Source organism: Rhea americana, unplaced genomic scaffold (assembly GCF_003343005.1).
Source record: "Rhea americana isolate MKP2758 unplaced genomic scaffold, rheAme1 scaffold_12, whole genome shotgun sequence".
Classification (NCBI taxonomy): Eukaryota; Metazoa; Chordata; class Aves; order Rheiformes; family Rheidae; genus Rhea; species Rhea americana.
The window spans coordinates 5,769,977-5,790,942 of record NW_028185261.1 but is presented as its reverse complement, the minus strand read 5'-3'; the positions used below and the strand labels follow the sequence as shown (position 1 = coordinate 5,790,942).

At 37.4% G+C, this 20,966-nt stretch overlaps 1 protein-coding gene across 4 annotated transcripts in view; it reads left to right on the top strand.

Moving 5' to 3' along the window:
- The window catches only part of MTX2 (metaxin 2), a 42,202-nt gene that overhangs the window by 12,277 nt on the left and 8,959 nt on the right, over positions 1 to 20,966 (top strand). For 2 of the 4 annotated variants that reach the window (XM_085322488.1, XM_085322470.1), the window contains exons 2-3: positions 6,097 to 6,144; positions 7,103 to 7,149. Coding sequence is in view for 2 of the 4 variants with exons in the window: in XM_085322470.1 (XP_085178596.1) it covers positions 6,097 to 6,144; positions 7,103 to 7,149 (95 nt within the window). In the remaining 2 variants the exon portion in view is untranslated. Of the gene's footprint in view, positions 1 to 878; positions 957 to 1,416; positions 1,575 to 6,096; positions 6,145 to 7,102; positions 7,150 to 20,966 lie in introns of all 4 variants that reach the window. The other 2 variants (XM_085322479.1, XM_085322497.1) reach the window with 2 other exon arrangements.

Genomic DNA, 20,966 nt, shown 5'->3' with positions numbered 1-20,966 from the left:
CATTATAATTTAATCAAATTTGTACCTAGGGAGATGCTAAAGGAAATTGTGAGAATAATGTGTAAGTTAATTTATCCAGCTGAATATTGGAACACAGTGGTTCAGATGAATGGTTTGTTTTTGTTTTTCTTTCTTTTTTTTTCTTTTAGTGGACGAAATCTTCTTACATCTTGGTGGTTTTAACAGGTCTTTAATGTCATATGAACCAAGCTGGTAAATAACGGGTGTTTTAGCCTTCCTCTATTTTATTCAAGTTTAATATCAAATTTTAAGAAGTTTAAAGTCTAGAAAATAGGAAAAAAAGAAATTGATCCATGCAAATGCTGCAAGTTCAGAGAAGGTGCTTTTATTTGTTACAATCCATAAATTTCTACTCACTGTTTCAGAAAATTGCACTGGAAAGATTTGAAAAGATCAGATGATTCAGGGCCAGGCTGTGCTGGCCTCAGTTGCATAATACCAGGTAGTGAGCTGCTTGAAAGAGATTGCTAGTCCATTGAGTACTTTATTAACAGAAGTAGAAGATGCTGAGGAATAAATTTACTGAAAATTCAGTACATGTTAGTTTGTAGGAGTTTGAAGTCAGAGATTGTCTTGGATTTCTTCTTGTTTGACTCACAGTATAGCTTCAATACTTGATGAATAATCAACAGTGTAGGAACATTCAGTGTTAGTTCTTTAGTCGTGATTCTTAGGCATGGGATAGTTTTATAACTGAAAATTATTTCCCATCTGCACTGCCTTCCAGAAATGTTCTTGTATCGCCCACATTTTATGGTATTGATTGGAGCTGGAAGCAACTTATTTTCAAGTTGAATGTTTTCCTACATTTTTTTTTTAACCTGCTTATAACATCATTCCCATCATTTCCCTTGCAGGAGGGAACATCTTGATGCCTGGATCTACAAGTCTTTTTCTATGCATGATATTCAAGAATGCTGTAGCTTGACAAGAAGGTACTAAATGAGTGGCAGGCTAACAAGGCAATGCACTGTACTACTCGAGATGGGTTATTCACACTGAACTTCTGAAACTGCTAAATTGTTGTTTAGCATATTCCACAATTTAACATGCAAAGTATTTCTTGTCTTATCATTTTCACAATCTGAGTTTTATTCTTTTTTTTTTAATGGAACAAGATTAAAGGCATAACTCTAAACCATTTATTTCATTATAGCTCTTCCATAAGCAGTTTCAGAATGATAAAAAGTGGATGAAAATGTCTGTTCCTCCATTCCCATCCAGGTTGCACTGACAGAGGATGAATCGTTTCCTGGCTATTCTGAGTGCAGGATTTGAAACCTTGTTGTGTACTCTAATAAAATGTACGAACAGCCTGAAGAAGGAATTGTTGGGGCTGAGACACTGACTGCACAGGGACTTGGGAATTTGATATAATGCCTTCCTCTTCCACAGATTTCTCTGTGGGACTTCTAGTGCAACCTCTCATTTTTGGAGCTGAAATTCACTTCTGTGCAAGGACTACTGAGAAGTATCATTATGTCCTGGTTTGAGAGCAGTAGTTGGAATTGAGATGTGCAAGGCCTCAGATGAGCTGCTCATCCCTGCTGGTGGTGAAGACTAGTGCTCTTAAGTATCTTTTCTTATGGCATATATGCATTCTTCTCTCTTGCTGTCCCAAAAGTATTCAAGTGCATAAACTCTGATGATTGAAATAACAGTCCAAAATGTCCGGAAATATTAAAGTCAAAACTCTAATTGAGTATCTCTGGCCTTAATGTTTCTAGAGTAAAATATTTTCCTCCAAATTTGAAAAATACAGCTACTGTAATACACTTTTAGTGGCAAAGAATTTGACATTACTGTCGCGTGTCATTCTGGTTTTGGAAGCTTTATGTATAAGCAAAAATGATGTCTTTCATAAGTCATTCTCTGATGTGACAGATGAGAAGTCTAGGAATCTGTTTTAATAGATAGTTACAAACCAAAGTAATTAAAATGCTCTGGGAGCGTACAGCACACAATTCACAGAGTCTAAAAGTCTAATTTGACACCCGTGAAATCTGTTGACTCTTTGAAATCTGCATTCTCTGCTCTAAACTGCTAATAAGTAAAACACTTCGTGACTAACAAATACATTGAGCTTAGTGAATTTTTCATTTATTTGAAGTCATTTTCCAAAATCAAAGAAAATTTTTATGTAAGCGCGCTATTTGCCATTTAATGTCTGTGGTTGTGATGATGTTGCATCAGTTGAATTCTCAGCTTTTAGGACTGATGTCCTAGAAAAAGACAAGGCTTATGCAGTGATACCCTGTGTCTGTTTGTGTCTCATTAATTCTTAATTTCCAGTAACTTCTGTCATTTCAGACGAATATAGCAGGAGGGACTGGTCTCCAAAACAGTTGTCTTCTATAACTGTCCAAAAAAAAGGCAATGTATTACAGGAGAAATGGTACTAGTGTCTCTGCTTGTGGAAAGACAGCGGTATGAGGTTTTTTGTCCTGAACACCGGAGAATCCACATGAAAGACTAAATGTTTGAATTTGTTAAGCATGGGAAAAGTTTCAGTAAGGTGGGAAGACAACCTTTACTGAAGATTCCAAGTGTGAGAGAGAGACCCACTGAAAACCACCCAGGATTAGCTCCTCTGATTGTGGAGGCAGAGGAGAGGAACCAAATAGTTCCTTATTCTTAAGCTATGTAGAGAAGCTATCCCCATAAGGCATACTTCCCTGCAGTTATTTCATCCTCTGAGCAGTTAATGAGTGAAATGTCTGTGTCTGTTGTGTAGGATCTAACGCATAAATATGATTGTGTTGAAAGCTTCTGAAACTGAGTCAACATCACATTTGTTAATTTTTTTCTTTATATACCTAGTGCCTTGGTTAGCAGAAAACTAGCATCTACAGACCAGAATATAGTTGCCGAAGGATAAACTAGATTTGACTTTATTAGTGCACAAATGATAAGTTTGTGAGGAGTTATTATAGCATTAATCAACTTGATGGATTGGAAATATGACAGAACTGAAGCTGCATGTAATATTAGTGCCTATTATTCTACAAATTATGTCTTTACCTACATTCATAAGCCAAGAGTCATGCTGTACATTAAAGATGTTACACGGTTTCTCCTCTTATGGAAGCATATGGTATCCCTGTAGCAAGTCTTCCTCCTCTGTCCCCCTATATGGGACTCTGGTCTCCCTGAGCTGTGGGTTTTGGCCTTATGGCTGATTGAAGGCAGTTCTGGAAATGATATTTGAATTCAACCTATGCCTTTCAGAATTGAACATCTCATGAACAATGTGTATTTAAACTTCTTCCTCCATCAGAAGCAATTATTTTGTACTCTTAAGCAGGAAACAGAGTGAGTAGTAATTGGAAGATACAGGAAAGATAGTGGGTAGGTGTTTAATTACTGATTTCCAGAGAATTGTACAGGCTTTGTTCATTTACTTCTGGTTTTGTTACCACAATTACTGTTCCAGCACACCTTGGTCTGCTGCATCCAGTTCTGAAAGCATACTTCAAAATAAGTCATCTACAACTTGAGTAAAAGTATGTGAATCCTAAGTGAAATTGATTGTTTTAAAGTCCAGTCTGAGTAATACTAGCAAAGTCAATTATCTTTTGTCTGAGCTGTGTGAAAAAAAAAACTGAAGGTCTCAGTTCAGGGCTCATGAACATGTGTCTGCTTCATCCCAACACCATCAGAAATGTCATCTCCCTCTGGAGACTGTCAGGTGGTAAGTGCAGGGGAATATTATTCTTTCATTTTCTTTGAACTGTTGAAATTTGGAGGTTAAGGTGTACTGATAACCCAGCGTGAGATCTTTGTGTAGTTGTTTGTTTGTCCTGGTTTCTTTTACTTGTCATAACCCATACCTAGTACACAATTAGCCTGTGACTGAATGAATGCAAAAGTTTAAAACCACTCTTGTCCCTTCCTTCCCTTAAGTTTGGCACGTGCTCCTGCATATACTGAGATAAAAACTTCATATTGTGACTAACCAAATTAGAGTCAATTCCTGAGCGGATATAGTTCATGAATATCTGTATAGGATCAATGGGATGTGGAAGAAAGTTTTAAGCAGATGAAGGCAAACAGGCTACAAAAAATATTATGCTTGTGTTTTGTTTTATAGGTTGGGTATGGCATGCCTTAGTAGTGGGGTTGTGTTGAATTCCATGAGCCAAGATGATGTTATTTATATCCAAGGTTGCATGTAGAGTAGTGCCAAGATCAGATTGATTAATATTTGAATTTGTTGAAATGTACTTAGCTCTTTTGCTGGAAAATGACAAGTTCATTTGATTTTTGTAGGGCTGAAATATTTCAACCACGTGTCTGTATAAAAACAGGCCACTCCCAGTTTAGGCCAGAATCCAAGAACTATGTAGAACCTGACGCCCTGGTCCGAAAAGGATCGGGCAAAAATTATCAGTAGAAATGGGCCTATTCGCTATGAAATTCTCTCTACCATCCTGAGCTTGTGAAAAGGATGTTTTTGCTGGATAGCTAAAGGATTGCCATGTAAAAGATCAATGTACCTTAGTTACTTAGGACTTAGTTACTTTTATAACTTCGTATCAGAGTTCAGCACTGGTCAGTTTGCTAAAGTACAGTAATAACATTTTTAATTTCCTCATTCCATTTACTCTTGCAAGACTTCAGTGGACTTGAAGAAATTTTAAATGGTGTTATCACAGATGCTATCTAGTCTCTTTTTATTTAAAGAAGTGAATATACTTCTACCTTAAGAATTTTTACTTCAGGGCAGAACTTTAATGGAGGGAGTGTAAAACGAGTAACTGCTACAATAAAACATAAAAACATTTTTTCCTGACACTTAAATGTGATTAGTTGCTTTCTCATGCACATACTAGTACAGCTTTGGTAGGCTTTGTGCCTTAATGTTAAAGGCAGTGAGTGACCTTTGCAAAGCTGTGTGCAGTGTTATAAGCTTTATAATTCTGTGTGACTGCCATAAAAGTTGATACTTCTGGAGTATCAGAAAAGAATATTAGTTACAAAAGAGTGCGTTTTTTCTTGGAGTTCTGAAGGTAATGATACAATGAATGACCTTACCTAAGCCAGCTATTTAACTTTGATTAGGAGAAGAGTAATTGGCATATGTTTGATGTAAACATATTCATTTGTAGGCATAATTGCTGTAAAAACACCCAACACTTCATTTATGTAATTAGAGTATTAACTTTATTTACAATTAGCTCATCTGCATTGAATGCAAAGCTTGAATTGATATTTGAAAATAGATTTCTGAAATGAATTTAAGAAGGAGTGTAATAGAAACAAAATGATGCGAAAGACTTGTTGTTCTAACGTTACTGTTCACAGTGAATCAGTACTGATTAGTATTTGTATGTTCCCATAAATTCACAAGCTATCTGATTGATCAAATGCAAAGATTCTCAGCGGGAAAGTTACTTGTCTTTGCTATTTTTTGAACAACTGAGACTACATTTTTTTTTTTAAAGAATATTGACATACCTATTTTAAATTTGACGTCATTTAAGACAAAAAGTAGTCCCAGTCCTCCTGGTGGGTTGGTTTCTGACATGCCCAAGCACCTGGCTCTATTGGTGCTATTTATATAGGACTGGTGAGGACATAACCTTAAAAGGCAAAAAGCTTTTCCTTTTCCCCAGAGCATTCTTTGCACTTGGTTTTGAGGTTTATGCCTCTCTCCACTGTTTATTTGTTCCATTCTTTCCAGAGCCCTTTGTTTAGTACTCTGTAAATAATTGTTTTTGAGAATGCCCATAGTTGTGACGGGAATATGCACAATAATATCTTTATATTGGAGGGAGAATAAGCTGCTTTTGCTGTTTGAGAGCTGCGAGACCCATGACATAACTTGAATTTTAGCTTATATTGTAGCATTTAGTTTTGAGATCTGTTTTTCTCTCTTGTGTTGGTCCTCTTTGTTTACTGGAAGGGAAAAGTTCAGGAGAAAAGAGTGACAGTGGGACATTTTTAGGGCAGGTCAAATCTTGTATTAGTATCTTTGCAATTCTGGTTTATGCTCTAGGTTATGTTTGTGTTCGGTGAGCATCTGCAAACACATTACTATTTGGCTTGCCTAATTAATTCCTCTTCTTTCCACAGCGGCAGAGCCTTGGCCTGAAAATGCTGCATTGTATCAGCAACTGAAGGGTGGGTACTCTGTTTTTTGCAATTAATAATTGCTTTATTTTTGAAAACACATTAAATATGCAGTAACGTAATTAACTGCAAGGAAGTGCAGAAACTGTTAAAAGATTCCTTTGTGTTGTTTGTCTGGTCAGAGGTTTTAGCTACGCTTGCATCTGCCAATATAAACCAGCTATTCATGGCCTATAAGGTCCTTGGTTTATTATTGACTCATTATATTGGCTGCTGTAGGCAGTGTAAAATGATGTGGTTGCAGGCACAGTTGGCAGATTTACTGCACCAATAGCTGAGGCAGCAGATTTTTGAAGTCTTGTGGTAAAGTGGGCTCTCAGTAAAAAGGAACTGTTAAAATGTATAGGCTAGGATGGTTCAGGCTCCCTTTAGCAGCTCTTCATATATCATCAGATCACATTATGGCCCCCATTTGGGGCTCAGCAGCCTGCTACAGTTGTCAGAAGACTGCAAAGTAATGAAGACTAATAGGTAGCAGCCCTAGTCTTCTAAGCATGGAATTTTTATTGCAGTGAACTTGTCATCTTTCTTTTGTGTGACAGACCTAGACACAGTGTGCAATATTAACTGCAAGCAGTTTTTATAGGTTTCTGAATGCTTTTACTTTTTAGCCAGAGGAGTTATGAAGATGCGGTTTTATTTAACTTTGATTAGGAGAGGAGTAATTGGCGTAAAGCTCAAGCATTTGTTTTGTAGTTTTGAGTGGTTTTTTATTGTATGTTGTCAGTAATGTATGATAAATATGATTGTGGGAGAAATATTGCTGATACTTTTTTTCCTTTTTAATATTCATATCACAGTTTTTCTAGTCCGGCTGAGTAATAATTACAGATGTACTCCTTGTTTTATGTGTAAGTGCTTACGTGTAGGAAATGCAGCTCTTTACAGACTTACAGGTCAGTAGCTGAATGTTTTTTGTAATTGTGTTTTTTGTTTCTTCTTTCAACAGAGGAACAAATTTTGCTTTCTGATAATGCATCCTCTCTTGCTGTTCAGGTAAAACATAATCTTTTCTAAACTAGAGATGTTAATTCCTTTATATTTTTTCAGTGATTATCTTCCAGCTAAAATAACTGTATTTACCTAAGTGAATTATTTAAAAACTCTCTCTGGCTTGTTTTCTTCCCTGCATCTGATGTTCTTTAAATTCACTGAAGTGCTAGAACCTAAAGTACACAGGATTTTTAGAGTGCTGCTACTTGTACTCATATTGGTTTGTTTGTACAGTATCTGCTTTTCTAGCTGCTGTAGAAACTGTGCATGCTTCGCACCTTTTGTCAGTTGGTAGCAGTTTCATGTTATAATGCCTTTCATGATGCTTGCTGCTTACTTCATTCCCAAAGCTAATACTGCCCCAGACTTAAGGAGTATTTGCTTCATATTGTGGGCGTTGAATCTCAGTATCACTCTGATGTTTTCTTTCAATTTCATCATGTACGCAGAGTTGAGATCCAATGTGGTTTTTAGAAATAGTCTATATAATTGGCAAGCTTGCATCTCTAATTGACTTCAAAGCACCTCTGTGGCTGTGAAGTCTGTGTAAGCTCCATTAACCTGTTAGGTTCAGTAACCCCAGATCTCAGGGGGATGCTTTCCTCATTAGCAGGGAAGGCCTGGCTTGCAAAACTGGTGGTGAGCAGGATGTATATAAGGTTCCCACTCTTCGAAGCAATTTTGCTTCTAATCCCTGTAGTAGGGGGTTGCGCAGTTCCTCTGCTTCTTTTTTGTGTGAGGTCTAGCTCAGAGCAGCTAGACCAAGCAGTCTTGGGGCGCTCTCCAAAAAGGCCACGTCATTTGGCCGAAGTGGGACGCTTGGAGCCTGTAACTGACATTACCAGCAAAAAGATTAGAATTATTTGATCATGCTGACTACTTCTAGGATCTCTAACTTCTTTTTTCTTTCCTGTCTGGCCATCTGGAAAGTACCTCTAAGTATAAGTTTTTTGGTAGCAAAAAGGTACCTTTATACTTTGCTAGAAAGATGAGTCATCTTTGATATACCCAAATAAATGGGTTAGTTCCTTTAGGCAGTGTATTTTATAACATGCCTCACAGTAAAGCAAATATGTGCCCTTGTGAATCACTTGGTATCAGTGTTCCCTTTCACTTCAGAAACATTACTTTTTGTGGTTGTCATGAATTTTCTTACCATCTAACAACACATATAGGTGTGGCTTGTACTTAAAACAAACAAATAAAAGAAACAACAACATAACTCCAAAATTTCCTTTTCTAATGCATCATTTTGCTTTGCTGTTTCCAGTCTGTTGTTATCCTGCAGATGTCACTTTGATGATGAATTAACTATAATATATTAAAAATGCTTGTTTTTCTTCAATATTCTCTGGCCTGATAGCTGATAGTAGCCATGACTATAAATATGGCTCTGGTAGATATCTGATTTTAAACTTTATAGAACAATTTTGTATTGAGGAATCAGATCTGTTTAGAAAAATCTGTATGACATGGTTGTGACTGTGAAGGAGTACTATCCTGGGTATTTGATCTGTTTTAAAATACTGGGACCTATAATTATGTAATACTAGCTTAATGATCAGAAAGCTTTAAACATACCGGTTTATGTTCCATAAGGAAACTGCTGAGTTCCTCTGTTTTAGGATTCGCTTTTTATTTTGGTGAGAGCCTGTGGTTTATCTTTGTGCTGTGGGTTTGTTTGTTTGTTTGTTTGTTTGTTTGTTTTAGAAAGTGATGGGAGTTGGGGATGTAGGAGCTGTTACTTGCGACTTTCTTAGCATGACTGCCTTTCCTTTTCCCCCAGCACTGATTCTTGGTACATGCGTGTCACCTGAGCAAATGCATAGCTTGTTTAGGGCTTGTTGGGTTTCCATATGGTGAAAATGCATCAGAGTTTTCACTACCTCTGATCAAATACGGAGTCAGCCAGGAAACCTTTGAGGAATATGATTCACATCAAGACTGTAAATGTGCTGTAACTGGCCTTTCAGGTCTTTACTGAAATCTCCTTACAGCACTTCTTTATAATACTGCTCTTGGATACCTCTCAAAGAACAGGTATACAGATAACTGTACATAAAATAAAGTAAAATCCAATATCATAGCACATAAGTAGTCAGAATAAAAGTTGACCAATTGAAAATTGACAGCTCTGTGGTAAAGTTGGCATTTCATGTTCCTATTGTCAACAGAACAGATGGAGCAGAAAGCAGAGCAAGAGCAAGTTACTCTTAGTGCAGGTGTAGCAACGGCACTGTTGCAGATGTTTTGTTTGAATTAATGAGTAGTAAGGGCAGAAAGTGTGACATTGGAAATTGGTTGTAACTGTTTTTTTAGTAATGGAGTTATGACTTTGCACTGTGCAATGAAGTTTAGACTTCTGGCTCCATATAGCTCTCCATATAAAAGGAGAGAGTGAGTTTTTTTAGGAACTGGTAAATAACCATATAAGTGATGCCTTCGGCAGTTTAAAACAAACAAACAAACACCTCCCCCCCAGAACTCACCATGTGAAACCTGTTTGCTGATTCCAGTAGGAATTTATTTATTTATATTTTAAACTGTCTTTCCACCCAATTTTGTTCCTGGAAACAGATTAAATTTGGATTTGTCTTCTACTGTGTTCAGATTCTTTATATTTGCTGAAAATGCAACATAACTTCAGATGAGCTAGTACATTATGTCTAATACATCTTAGTACTTGCATTCCTTTGTTAACTTAAAAGAGCGTATTATACAGCGTGGTTGAAAATGAAGCTCATTTGATCTTTGGCTGCAAAATCTTGATAGTGAGTGTAATTTTACCTTCACTGCAAAGGAGTTAAAATCAAGGGAAAATAGTAATTTCAGTAACGATTACCTTGCTAAAGGAAGGAGAATGTTATATGTAGAATGAAGGCTCTGTTCTTCCTCTGAGATGTTTAGCTTTGTTCCCATTAAAGTTAATGAAAATACATACACCTCCTCGTAACATGACTCATTCTTAAAATCATTCTCCCCTTATTTATTATACAGTACTACTCTTGCTTATCACTCTCATCGTACTAACCCTCCCCCCCAAAAAAAGAATAAAATGCACAACTATGTTTCAATAACTAAACAACTCCATGTCTTCAAAGAGGAAGAAATTGAGTTAATAATTAAAATCAGTAGCACAATATTAAATGATGGCGTAAGAAAGTGAGATTTATTATGTTACACTCAGGTGATATAAAAACACTCCATACGTGTAGATAATGCCATCAAACAAAGAGAGACTTTCTACTTTAAAAAACTCCTCGCTTTTTAATTTTTAGATCAGTATATCTTGGTCCTCCTTCGAAACAATACTAATATTTAATTCTGTGAATAATTACATAGGGTTTAGTTAACTGTTCTTGGAAATCTAGTAACACAGATGCAGAAGTTTGGGGAGTTTTATCCTTTGAATTATTTCTGAGGTTTTTAATTCAGACCTAAATGCTTTAAATTTCAGAATTTCTACCTGCTTTTTCTGTACTTGAACAGATTCTGATTTTGGAAGAGAACCTTATATATTTCGAAAAAGATGTTTTGTGGGAATTTTATGGGTTACTATTGTTAGACCATAGGTGGGGGAGAGGGGGTAATAGAAACTATTAGTGCTTAATCTTGGTAATTTAAATGCAGTTTGTATTCATTGCCATTTATTTATTATTTATTTAATTTTGTCAGCAGTTCCTTCAAAGTACAGCTGTGTTTTTCTTTATGCTTGCATGGTGTGTAGGCCACCTCTTGCTGGTGTTTTCAGACACTGTTGCAATGTAGCACTAAACAAAGTTTTTGCATATACTTCCTTGCAAGACACTTTTTTATTGTGATGCTGTGTGCAAGGGTGTGTTTTAGAGAGAGAGAGAGAGAGAGGGACTTAAGTAATACTTGGTCTGATGGAAAAGAATTGTAAAATAAAAGAAAATGAATTAAAGTTGTTTCTGTAAAGATAGTCTTCAGACCCAATGAATTTTAGAAGCCAAATTATTCCTATCTTTATCTTGCAGACAGTAAGTTGGGTTGGGTTGCATATTAAAAACCTATTAAATTTTTTTTGAGATTTAGTTTCTTAAAGACATAGCCTTGTTCTTATGTAAATGGTTTATAATTTTTCATCTACTTTGAGCTGTGAAGTTGTATTAAAACAGGGTTACCATGACAGAGTACATTTCAGTCTGAAGCAGAGGACCTATCCAAGCCTTGTCTTGTTGTTTGATTCCTGGTGCAAGTAAAGCCTTTTTCTTCAGTGGCTGGATGGGCTTTGGATTGCTGCAGAGGAGGCAGTGGGTTAATCCGTCTGCACTTTCCGCTGAGGCCTGTTGCCTCAAATGGCAGCAGGGAGCATCTCTGTGTGCTGYCCTGACTTGTCAGGAGGAGGAACGTGAGGCCTCTCAACAGTCTGTGTGGGAGATTAGTCTCCAAAATCCCCATATTTGGTTTTTGAAGCATATTAATTATTCAGGCGCTCTGCTGGAAGGAAATGTGAACTTGGGTCAATATAAACATTGAAGACTTACTTTTCGTAGCTAATCCTATGTTACAGAATCTTAAACAGTACTAAATAAAATGTAAACCTTCATACCTATGTTCTATAGCAATGATGCTATAGTTAGACTACTTTTGTTATTACAGATTCTTCTGAAATCCTTATGCAGGCAATACAGAGTCTTGCTTAAAAGGCTCTTTAAAATGCTCAGGACTATGGAAAATCTCACAACTATCGTGAGGTCTTGAGCCTTGCATCTAATTACATTAAGATAAGTATTAATCGCTTGTGCAGTTAATGTCTTGTAAATGCTTTTCATATATTCCGGGAAAGTGCATTTAGAATTGTCTGTTCTTAGTCCTGAATGACAGAAGGATGTTTGGGCAATTTAAAATTGTGTTACACAGACTAACTGCTTATTTACTTCAACAAGTAATCAAATAGATGTATAAATCACCCATGATTAATAGTGCTCTACAGATTTGTGATTTTTTTTATGTATGAATTGTGATTTGTTTTTTCTCTAGATGAAACATTAGGAGAAATCTGAACTTGCTGCTGAGCCTTAAACAAAGACTTAGTAGTGAAATGAAAATCTGACGTTTCTTATTTTTAAAGAGAATAAAAACTGGAATTCTTCATGATGAGAAATACAGTATCAGCATAATCATTCTAGCAGCATTATGTTGTAGCTGAAAACATGCTTAAATCTCAAGCCATTCTGGTACTGTTTGTGAGTGAAACATCTTTCATATAGTTCTAAGATGAAATTACCCCTGAATGAATAGCATCTTCATTTATCTTCAAAACCTCTGTGCTACCAGTGAATCTACACTTTCCACATTCTACAACAAGAATTACATTATACCATTAGAGCAGTGTTGTGCGGCGGTGTAAAATAGATCGTTTTGGGGAATGAACGTGGCTTTGCTATAAATTACGTTCACAGGTACAAAGGAATTTGTTATTTTCTTTAAAATAGTCACAAATGTAATTAAGCTCTTAATTTATGTTAAACTACAAATGTGGCCATTACCATAACTGGATTAGGAATTTAATCTGTCACTCAAAGAATGATACTGAGCAGTTTTCATTTATAACCTTAGACACACTATTTCAGTTACAGGGTCTGCAACTGTTTGATATGAAAACTGAATTATTCTTTAGATATATTCATGGGTTTTAATTTTAAAATGTGTTTCTTCAATAACATACTGAATAACTCCTTAGTTGTCATCACATATTGTCCTTTGTATGCTCGTGAAATCATGTAAGAATGAAAACATAAACCCCCTTACACTCTTTATTCACAACAGTATTGTGTGAGTGCTTCTAGAAGTGCTGTTGAGTGAGAGATGGCTTGGAATAGCTCGTTCCTTGTTAGAAAACTAATCATGTAGATCCCTTTGAAGGAAGCGGAGCGTGCCATCTGCAAATAGTGGGGATGTAAGTTGTGAACTATTTGAGACTTGGCACAATTTCAGTCTTTCCTCTCATCTCAGATACTGCAATCTGGAAATGATTTACATCAAGTTGTAACTCATTTTTAATGAGTATATTTGTTTGCTTATATGTGTTATTCTGAGAGGGGGCTGGAGAGGAAGGGGAGAGTGTTATATGGAGCTTTGATGGCGTTATTTGCTGCCTGATGTTTCCAATTGGCAGTGTCCAAACAGCTCCTCCTTAGTTGGGCAGGAGGAATAGGAGGGGAGGCCATCGGTAAAAATTACACCTAAAACAATTAACTGAAGGAATAAATACAAAATCACCCCTTCTCTCTTGCCCACCCCTATTTCTTAGTCCTTCCCACTGTATTTCACGCACAAATTGCTATCAAACGGATGCAGTCATTTTCCATTCTTCTTGTTGTAGTATGACATAAGGGCACCACTTTCTGGCATCATTTTGAGGGCAACAGAGATGAAAATATGGGTTGTGTGAGAAGGGGAGGAACAGAGAGGGCTGAGAAAAGCTGCATTGGGATTAGCTATGGTTTCTGGGCTCTGTGCTTTTGAACTCTGGTGAAGCAACAGGAAGGTGATTACTCTGATTACCTTTTCAGATTATTGAAATCTAACATACTGTCAACATCTTGGATTTGAAATTGGTCAAATGATAACAAAACAAAACTTAAGTTGATTCTGTYCTTTTAAGCCATAGGGTTGTAGTAAGTATACGTACTCCGTAATTCTGGCAGGAGGTGTCACCTGTCATGATTGAAATGAATGATGGCCTTAAGATTGTTGATTAATTTTGTAACAAGTGTTATTTCAAAACTCCATATCAGCCCTTTTTGTGAACTGCTGATACTTCATTCTCTTACTGCAAAAATACAAGCCTGGTCTGCTCTGTGCTGACTTTCAAATCGGAGCAGTTTGCCTGGTCCTTGGGAAAAGGATGCAGTGCAGTGTGAATGGCAGTCCTATGTGGGATCAGCAGGCAGGAGAGATCTGAGAGTCTAATCCTTGTTTTTTATTCAGTTTGCTCTCTCGCTTCCAGCCCTCTTTCTTCCCTCGTCTACAATGCTAAATATTGGGAGGGCAGAGAAGGACAGATGTAATTCATCTTGTGGCATTTTGTTTTCCTCCTCAATGATCCCCATGGATCTGCAGCAGATCTCTTTCCCCCCACCCTTCCCAGTCTGCATCAAAGCCTTCTGGTGAAAATAGAGGCGATAACACCTTTGCTAGACTCAGTGCTTCCAATCTGGAAGGAGAAAAGAAATGGCTTTTGCTAAAACAAATACTGTTCCACGTTTTTCTCTTCCCTAGCCAAGTACCAGAAGGGAAGGTGATGGGGGAGCTGATATGAGGCTGGAAGAACATGAGATGGGGAGTATTAGCCCACAAGGAAGAGGAAAGAGCAGGCATGGGAGAGAAGATGACAGACCCCATTAAGCTAAATCTGTACTTTATTTCTTCTTTAATACTTATTTCTCACATTAGCCTCATTCAAAGAAAGCAAATAACTTGCAGAAACGTTTTTGCAGGTATTACATAGAGCATTAGTTATTAAACTGGGCTGTCATCTAGGCTTCTTGGTCTCCTCCAGCCATTGACCAATGCCAGTATTGAACAAGAAATCAGGTGCCCACTTTTGAAATTACAGAAATGCAGGTAATTAGTGGTTCATATGGATAGAGGAGGGATTCCTGCTGATGCTAGGGGAAGTAACCTCAGTTCCTCACAACCTGAGGTTTCACTAGCCTTGTTTTATGATGCACGGATAAGTATGAGCCATAAAATTATTCATCCCTTCTAAAAGCCCGAACATTTTTGGCTTGATGCCCTTCAGTAGCAGTGAATTCTGTATACTTATACTTGAATGAAGTTTCTTTTATCTGTGTAAAGTCTGTTGGACAGTCATGTCTGATCTTCTGTAAGGTGAGCAGGAGGAAGTAAGAATATTCATCCTTTCTCTCCTTTAACCGATCCTAACAGTTAGCTCTTTGGATAGATGTTAATCATTAAAAAAGATCCCCCAAACAAACAAACAAACAAACAAAAAAAAAATCCCTGACCTTTCCACAAGGGTCCTTTTTAATCTTCCTTTCCCTGTTTAGAGTTTCTTTGGAAGAGCTGCTTTTGCATTATCAATAAGCATTTTCAGTGAATGCTTTTATGGGTACTTCAGATAGGAAAACTTCAACTGAAGTATGTGAGCCAGTTTCACTATGAGACAGCTAAAATTTGTTCCTTATTCTGAAACCTGCCACTGCTGTATGTTTCTTGCACGAGACTCCTAGATGTTGGAGGAGATCCAGCCTATGGCATACAACGTTCACCTGCTCATTCTACAGTAGTAGTATTTTCTTTTCAGAGGAGAAGACAACGGAGGGGAATTCAGTGCTTTTCTTTGAAATTACAAGTATGTTTGCAAGATAGGACAGTTAGGCTTGTGCTCAATTGTCTTGTTTCTACTTATATTGTTGTTACTGTTTTGCTTCCCATTTTATTTAGGTAAACTTTTAGAAGGGCTTAATAAGCTAGTTTGTGTCATTTGGTATTCTTCGGCTCCTTTCAGTTTAAGTTGCTCAGCCAAATTTATGACATTCACAGTGATCTCAGATGGACTAGGATAAGTCTGGACCCTTGATCTTTTAGATTGCTCAGCTTTTGATGTTGTGTCTTTGAAGGGGTGTTGGTAGTTGTGTAAATCCCAGCAGAACTCTACTGGGGTGGTTTGAGCCTTCCCTCTCTTTCCCTTTGCTCCAAAAGGACGTGAGGTGCCGGGCTCACTCCCATTTGATGGTTTCTCTCACAAGAGAAGCAAGGATCCACTTGCATGCTCAATGTATATAGGTGAGGTACCCAAGGGCAAATGAGGTGTTCTGAGCTGTAGGAATCAGTGTTCCACTACATCTTTTGTCAAAATTGGAAGCTGTAGCAGTGTGATGTCATCAGCACATAAGATGTGCTGTTGTTTAACATTCTACATGAATGGTCAAAAAAAGAATAAATCCTCCCTTGATAACCGAACTAAAATGTTAAGTAGAATAAAGCCTCACAAAAATTCCTACTTTGTCTTCTCTGTTCCATGTTCTTTCCAATGGACATTAATCTGTGCTAATTTCAATCATTTTGTTAAAAATTTTTGCCCATTTATCAGTTACTGTCTAAAAGTGGTCTATCTAGTTGAATACATCAGAAAAAATGAGATTTTTCTAGCAACGGGTATTTATTAGAACACACAGATGACAATTCTAGTCCCTCTCTTTTCTAAGAGAAATAATTTCCATAAACACGAAATGCATTCACTATGCTTAAAATGTAAAGAAAATCTGTATTTTTCGTACTAATAATTTCCAAAGCTTGTCAGTCACATGAATGAATACAAATACCATAGCAATGCAAATGGTAAGGTCACTTTCTTAGGCTGAGCCCTTGTGGCTGGGCGTAGTACTGTCCCTTTTTGTCAGTTGACCTGTGGTTTTGATCAACATGCAGGTGTGTCCAGCAGACCAGCAGTTTAAGCTGAATCAAGGAGTGGGTGCTAGCACACTTCTCTAGGCAGTGATTAACTTCAGCAGCGTAGGTTAGTAAGGATTAAATGTCTCTTATGGTGCAGAGCCTTCTCTCTACCATTCATTTACCCACACAAGAATGTGTAAGGAGCAGTTAAAGTTGAATAGCTTGTACTCTGGGTTTATGTTACAGCTCAAGCATATTGGTCTGTTAATTTCCTGGCTTCTAACTTATTAATGACATAATAGCAGTTTTCCACTTTTGGATATTTAGGTATATTATAAAGCATTAAATGATTTTGATTTCAGCTTATTCACTGTTCTGTTTTCCCTGTTTTTGTATTTCATTACTATTTAACAACTCATATTAACACTGTTCTTAAATACAGACAAAGACGAGTTTGGGATAGGTGTTGGCATGCAGGTGCCTAAAGGGGTTGCTGGGGTGGCCTTGTAAGGCTTCTAGAGAGACAGCTCCAGAGTTCGGTGTTTCTGATCCTCATGCGAGGGCTGCTGGGGTGAGTGCAGAGTCGGATGGATTTGCCTCGTTTTAATCTTGACTCACTCTTCAGTTTCTCAGGCTCAGTTCTGGCCTCCCATCTAAAAAAGGCAAGTTAGAACTGGAGACAATTATCCTGAGGAAGTATTTTTAGGTTTTTGATTTAGTAGGGTTTTTGTTCATTTGTTTTTACCCTCACTGAGGGTAGGCTGGCTTATTTCTAAGCTTACTAAAATCAGCTCTTTATTATACAGATTAGTAAAAATTTATATTTAGTTAAATCAAAATTTGTTCCCATATTAGGCCTCAATTCTAGTTCAGCGTCCTCCTCCACTCTTTTCTTTACCAAGTGCTAAAAAGGCACATGGATTCAGCATATTTGTATTTTTGGGGATACCCTAATGGCAACATATTATCCATTCCGCTTTGAAGTAGGTTAGAGATGGTGGAAGAATTTCCCTGCCAAATGTAGTAATGGTCAATATTCCTTGGTCTGTGGGTGTTTATTGAGGAGAAGGAGAGAGAGAAAGGTCAGATTCAGATTTTTGATGGAAATTTGGCTGAACTTTTTACACGGAAAAGATTTTGTTTACAGTTTAGCCTTTGTATACAGAACTGCTTTTCACTGTCACAAACAATGTTTTTATATGAACCTTGAAATTTGTAGGAGTCAATGTACAATATGATGTACAATAGCCAATACACAGTTGATATTTGCTAAAGCAACTCATGTAATCTAAGTGTTTGTGCCAGAATATCTCATTTGTGACACACTGGTATGAAAGAATTGAAATAGTTCTTTGATTCTCCTTTTGCTTTAACGTGTCTCTGCACTTACAAGCTTGGCATTTATTCCTGTGTTGACTCTAACTCAAGTGTAATTTAGACATTTTTTTTCTGAACTAGCGGTGAGAATAGTACATTGTAGTTAAAAAGAAAAAAAAATCACCTCTAGCTTAGCACAGAATTGCAAAGTTAATTTAGTGCCTTACTGCAAAGGAAATTCCTCTGGTAAGCCTAGACCAAATGCAACTTTGCATATTTTTTGAGGAGAAATTCAACAGCTAATAAGTATGATTTAGAATTCAGTCCCCCTATACCATCTGTCTGTCCATCCGTCTCCCCCAATAAAATTCTTCTTGAAGCTGTGGTTTGATGTGCACTGTTTTACTGCAGCACAGCACTGTAGCTGCTAGTAGAGTTTTTTAAAAAACAAATGAAATCCTTCTTCCAGTTTTGTTAGTGTATGTTTTTGGTGGGATTCCATGTCTAGTGGAGGCATATGAAGAAGTATTTAATCTAAACCAAAGTCAACAAATTCTTGTCTCTTAGCTGCTTCTGAAGAAGATGTATATCTTCTTCAGTTTGAGCAGAAAGACCCAGTTTGAGCAGAAAACACAATGCGTGTAGTGGTAGCTTCAACAGTGTGAATCACTGCTAGATCCTGAAGAGCCAGCAGGCATAGGAGGAAATCTGGGATTGATAAAACCTTTCACTCTTTCTTTCTGAGAATTACTCTTCTAGGTATTTTTATTATTCACATGGAGTTTGAGAAGCTAAGACTGCAAGAATCTAGAGATTTGGTGGAGTCTGGTGTGTTTGCAGACTTGTGAAGTGAGATGGTGTCAAATGAGGCCAGTGCCTTGTATTTCCTTTGGGTAATAGTTGGTCCCTTGGGCAATAATTGAGGTTCTGCTTGAGGTGAGGATTTGGAAATATGAACACCAGTTGCTGAGTAGTGCAAGACTTGCAATATTCCGCCGACGCTGACCATGACCAGTACCCTCTCTGTATACATCTGCATATGTATATGAAGTAGTTGGCTCCCAAGCAATGCTTTAAGTTAGGAGTAGGATTAGGAAATCAAAAGGTATAAAAGCCCAGACCATTGGTGGATTTTTGGAGAGCCCCAAAGCTTTGAAGAAGACTTTTGTCAGCCAGAATCAATGTCACGTGTTGTAACTCATGACCGTACTTCCTAGTGTTGAATTGGAGTTTGGGTTTGAATTAGGTTATCTAAAGCTGCAAGATTAATAATGCAAATTTAATAATGGACTGTGCAGTTTCTGGACTGGTTGAAGGAGATACTGAGAGTGATCAAAGCCTTTTTTTCTCCCTTGCTGCCTCCCTCCCTCCCCTYCCTTTGATACAGTTAACATCAACTTAGGTTAGCATCTGGGAAACAGCAATGCGAGAGGGCAGAGGAGAAGAGAAGGGTTGGTTGGTAGGTAATGGTGGTTGTTTTGTTTGCTTCATGATTACTACAGAAGCTTCAAAGTTAGGAATGGGGTTGATGTCCATATTAATTAATGCCTTATGTTTTCATTTAGTGCAGATGACTGATCTCAGTGTAGTTAAGGTTTGGATTACTTCTATATCTAAGATTAGAGAGCACAGCTTACTGCTGGATACTGCAATTTGAAGAGCTAGGAGAAGGCTTGTGCAGAAAGTGGCCAGTGCCGCTTTTTGCTGTGGGGATTAATTTCTTGGATGTAATTATGGTTAGGTCAGGCTCTGGGAATCTGTGAGAGGGCTTTTGTTGGGTGCTATCTAGCTTATTTTTTTGCTTTTCTCTCTCCCCAGTGCCTTTATATTGTCTTCTTTAATTTCTGCCTCTCCTAATCTTACCAAGATCAGTGTTTCTCCCATTCTAAGTTCCTGGAGAAGACTGAATGAAATGGAAAAAAAAAATCACTAGAATAGATGATTCCTGGGTCTGGCATCTGCTCACTGAGGCTAATTTGTAATCTGTCCTTCTCCTCATCCTCACTTAATGCCATAAAACATGGGAACAAAAGTTTCACAGAGTGGGATGAGGGTGGGAGACACCTTGAAAAAAAAACAAAGAAAGAGTATGTATTCTTTCGTGTGTTCAGGAAAGTTATTTATTTTGTTTTTAATAAAAAAAAGTTTGTAATCAGGCTGGAGTGATGTCTTAAATCAGTTATTAAAATAATAACTATATTGCTTTATGTTTATACTTTCCACTTGAGTTTATCAGCCCCCAAGGGCCCCTGCGAGCAGGAAGGTGGGATCCCCTCTGAATCTCTTATGTCCCAGTTTGGACCAAACCCAAGATTGAGTCTCGTGTTGGTTTGCATTTTGGGAATTTAGCGGACACACAGAGGTTCTGCAGAGTGAGAATCAAATGCAAACAGAGCACACGTGGCTCAGGCTGAGATGGCAGTTTCCAAAATGTTTAAAAAGGATACTGTGCTGTTTGCCCTTCTCGAGAACCCAAAGCACTTAGTATTTTGGCTTTGATCTGCTCACTTGCAACAAATGCAGTGAACATGCCATCCCTCAAGTTAAACAGTATTTTTCATCCTGCCCCTCTTGGTCTTTTTAGCCTCAGACCACAGTAGATTAATAGTTGTAATTGTGAAATCTGGAATTCTTGTCTTTGTAATTGCAAAGACAAAATGGACAATAGGATTTTAGCTCAGCTATGGGAGGCTCTAGAGATTAAGAGGTTCCTTATTTGCCATGTTTTATCCAAATTGCAAGTACTTTTCTTGATATTTTACTGTTTAAGCAGACACACACTAAAGATTTCATGGTAATGACAGGTGATGACAAGAATCAGTATCCTGCTGAGAATGCTTTGAATCTAAGGTTATAGATAGGCAGTAACAGTAGATCGATCACTTACACCCTCCATGATTCACATAATTTACAGATAATAAATACTTTCTCCCAAAGCAGACTTGTATTCTGACTGTATCACACAACAAAACTTGTGGCAGTGTTTGCTAGGAAACCTGACAGCTATTGTAAATGTGAAGTGGGAAGGAATATGCAAGGAGCTATACTTCATAAGTGTGTGCTAAGTATTAGCTAACATTTAGCCAAATGTATCGAGAGCAATGCATTTGTTTGTC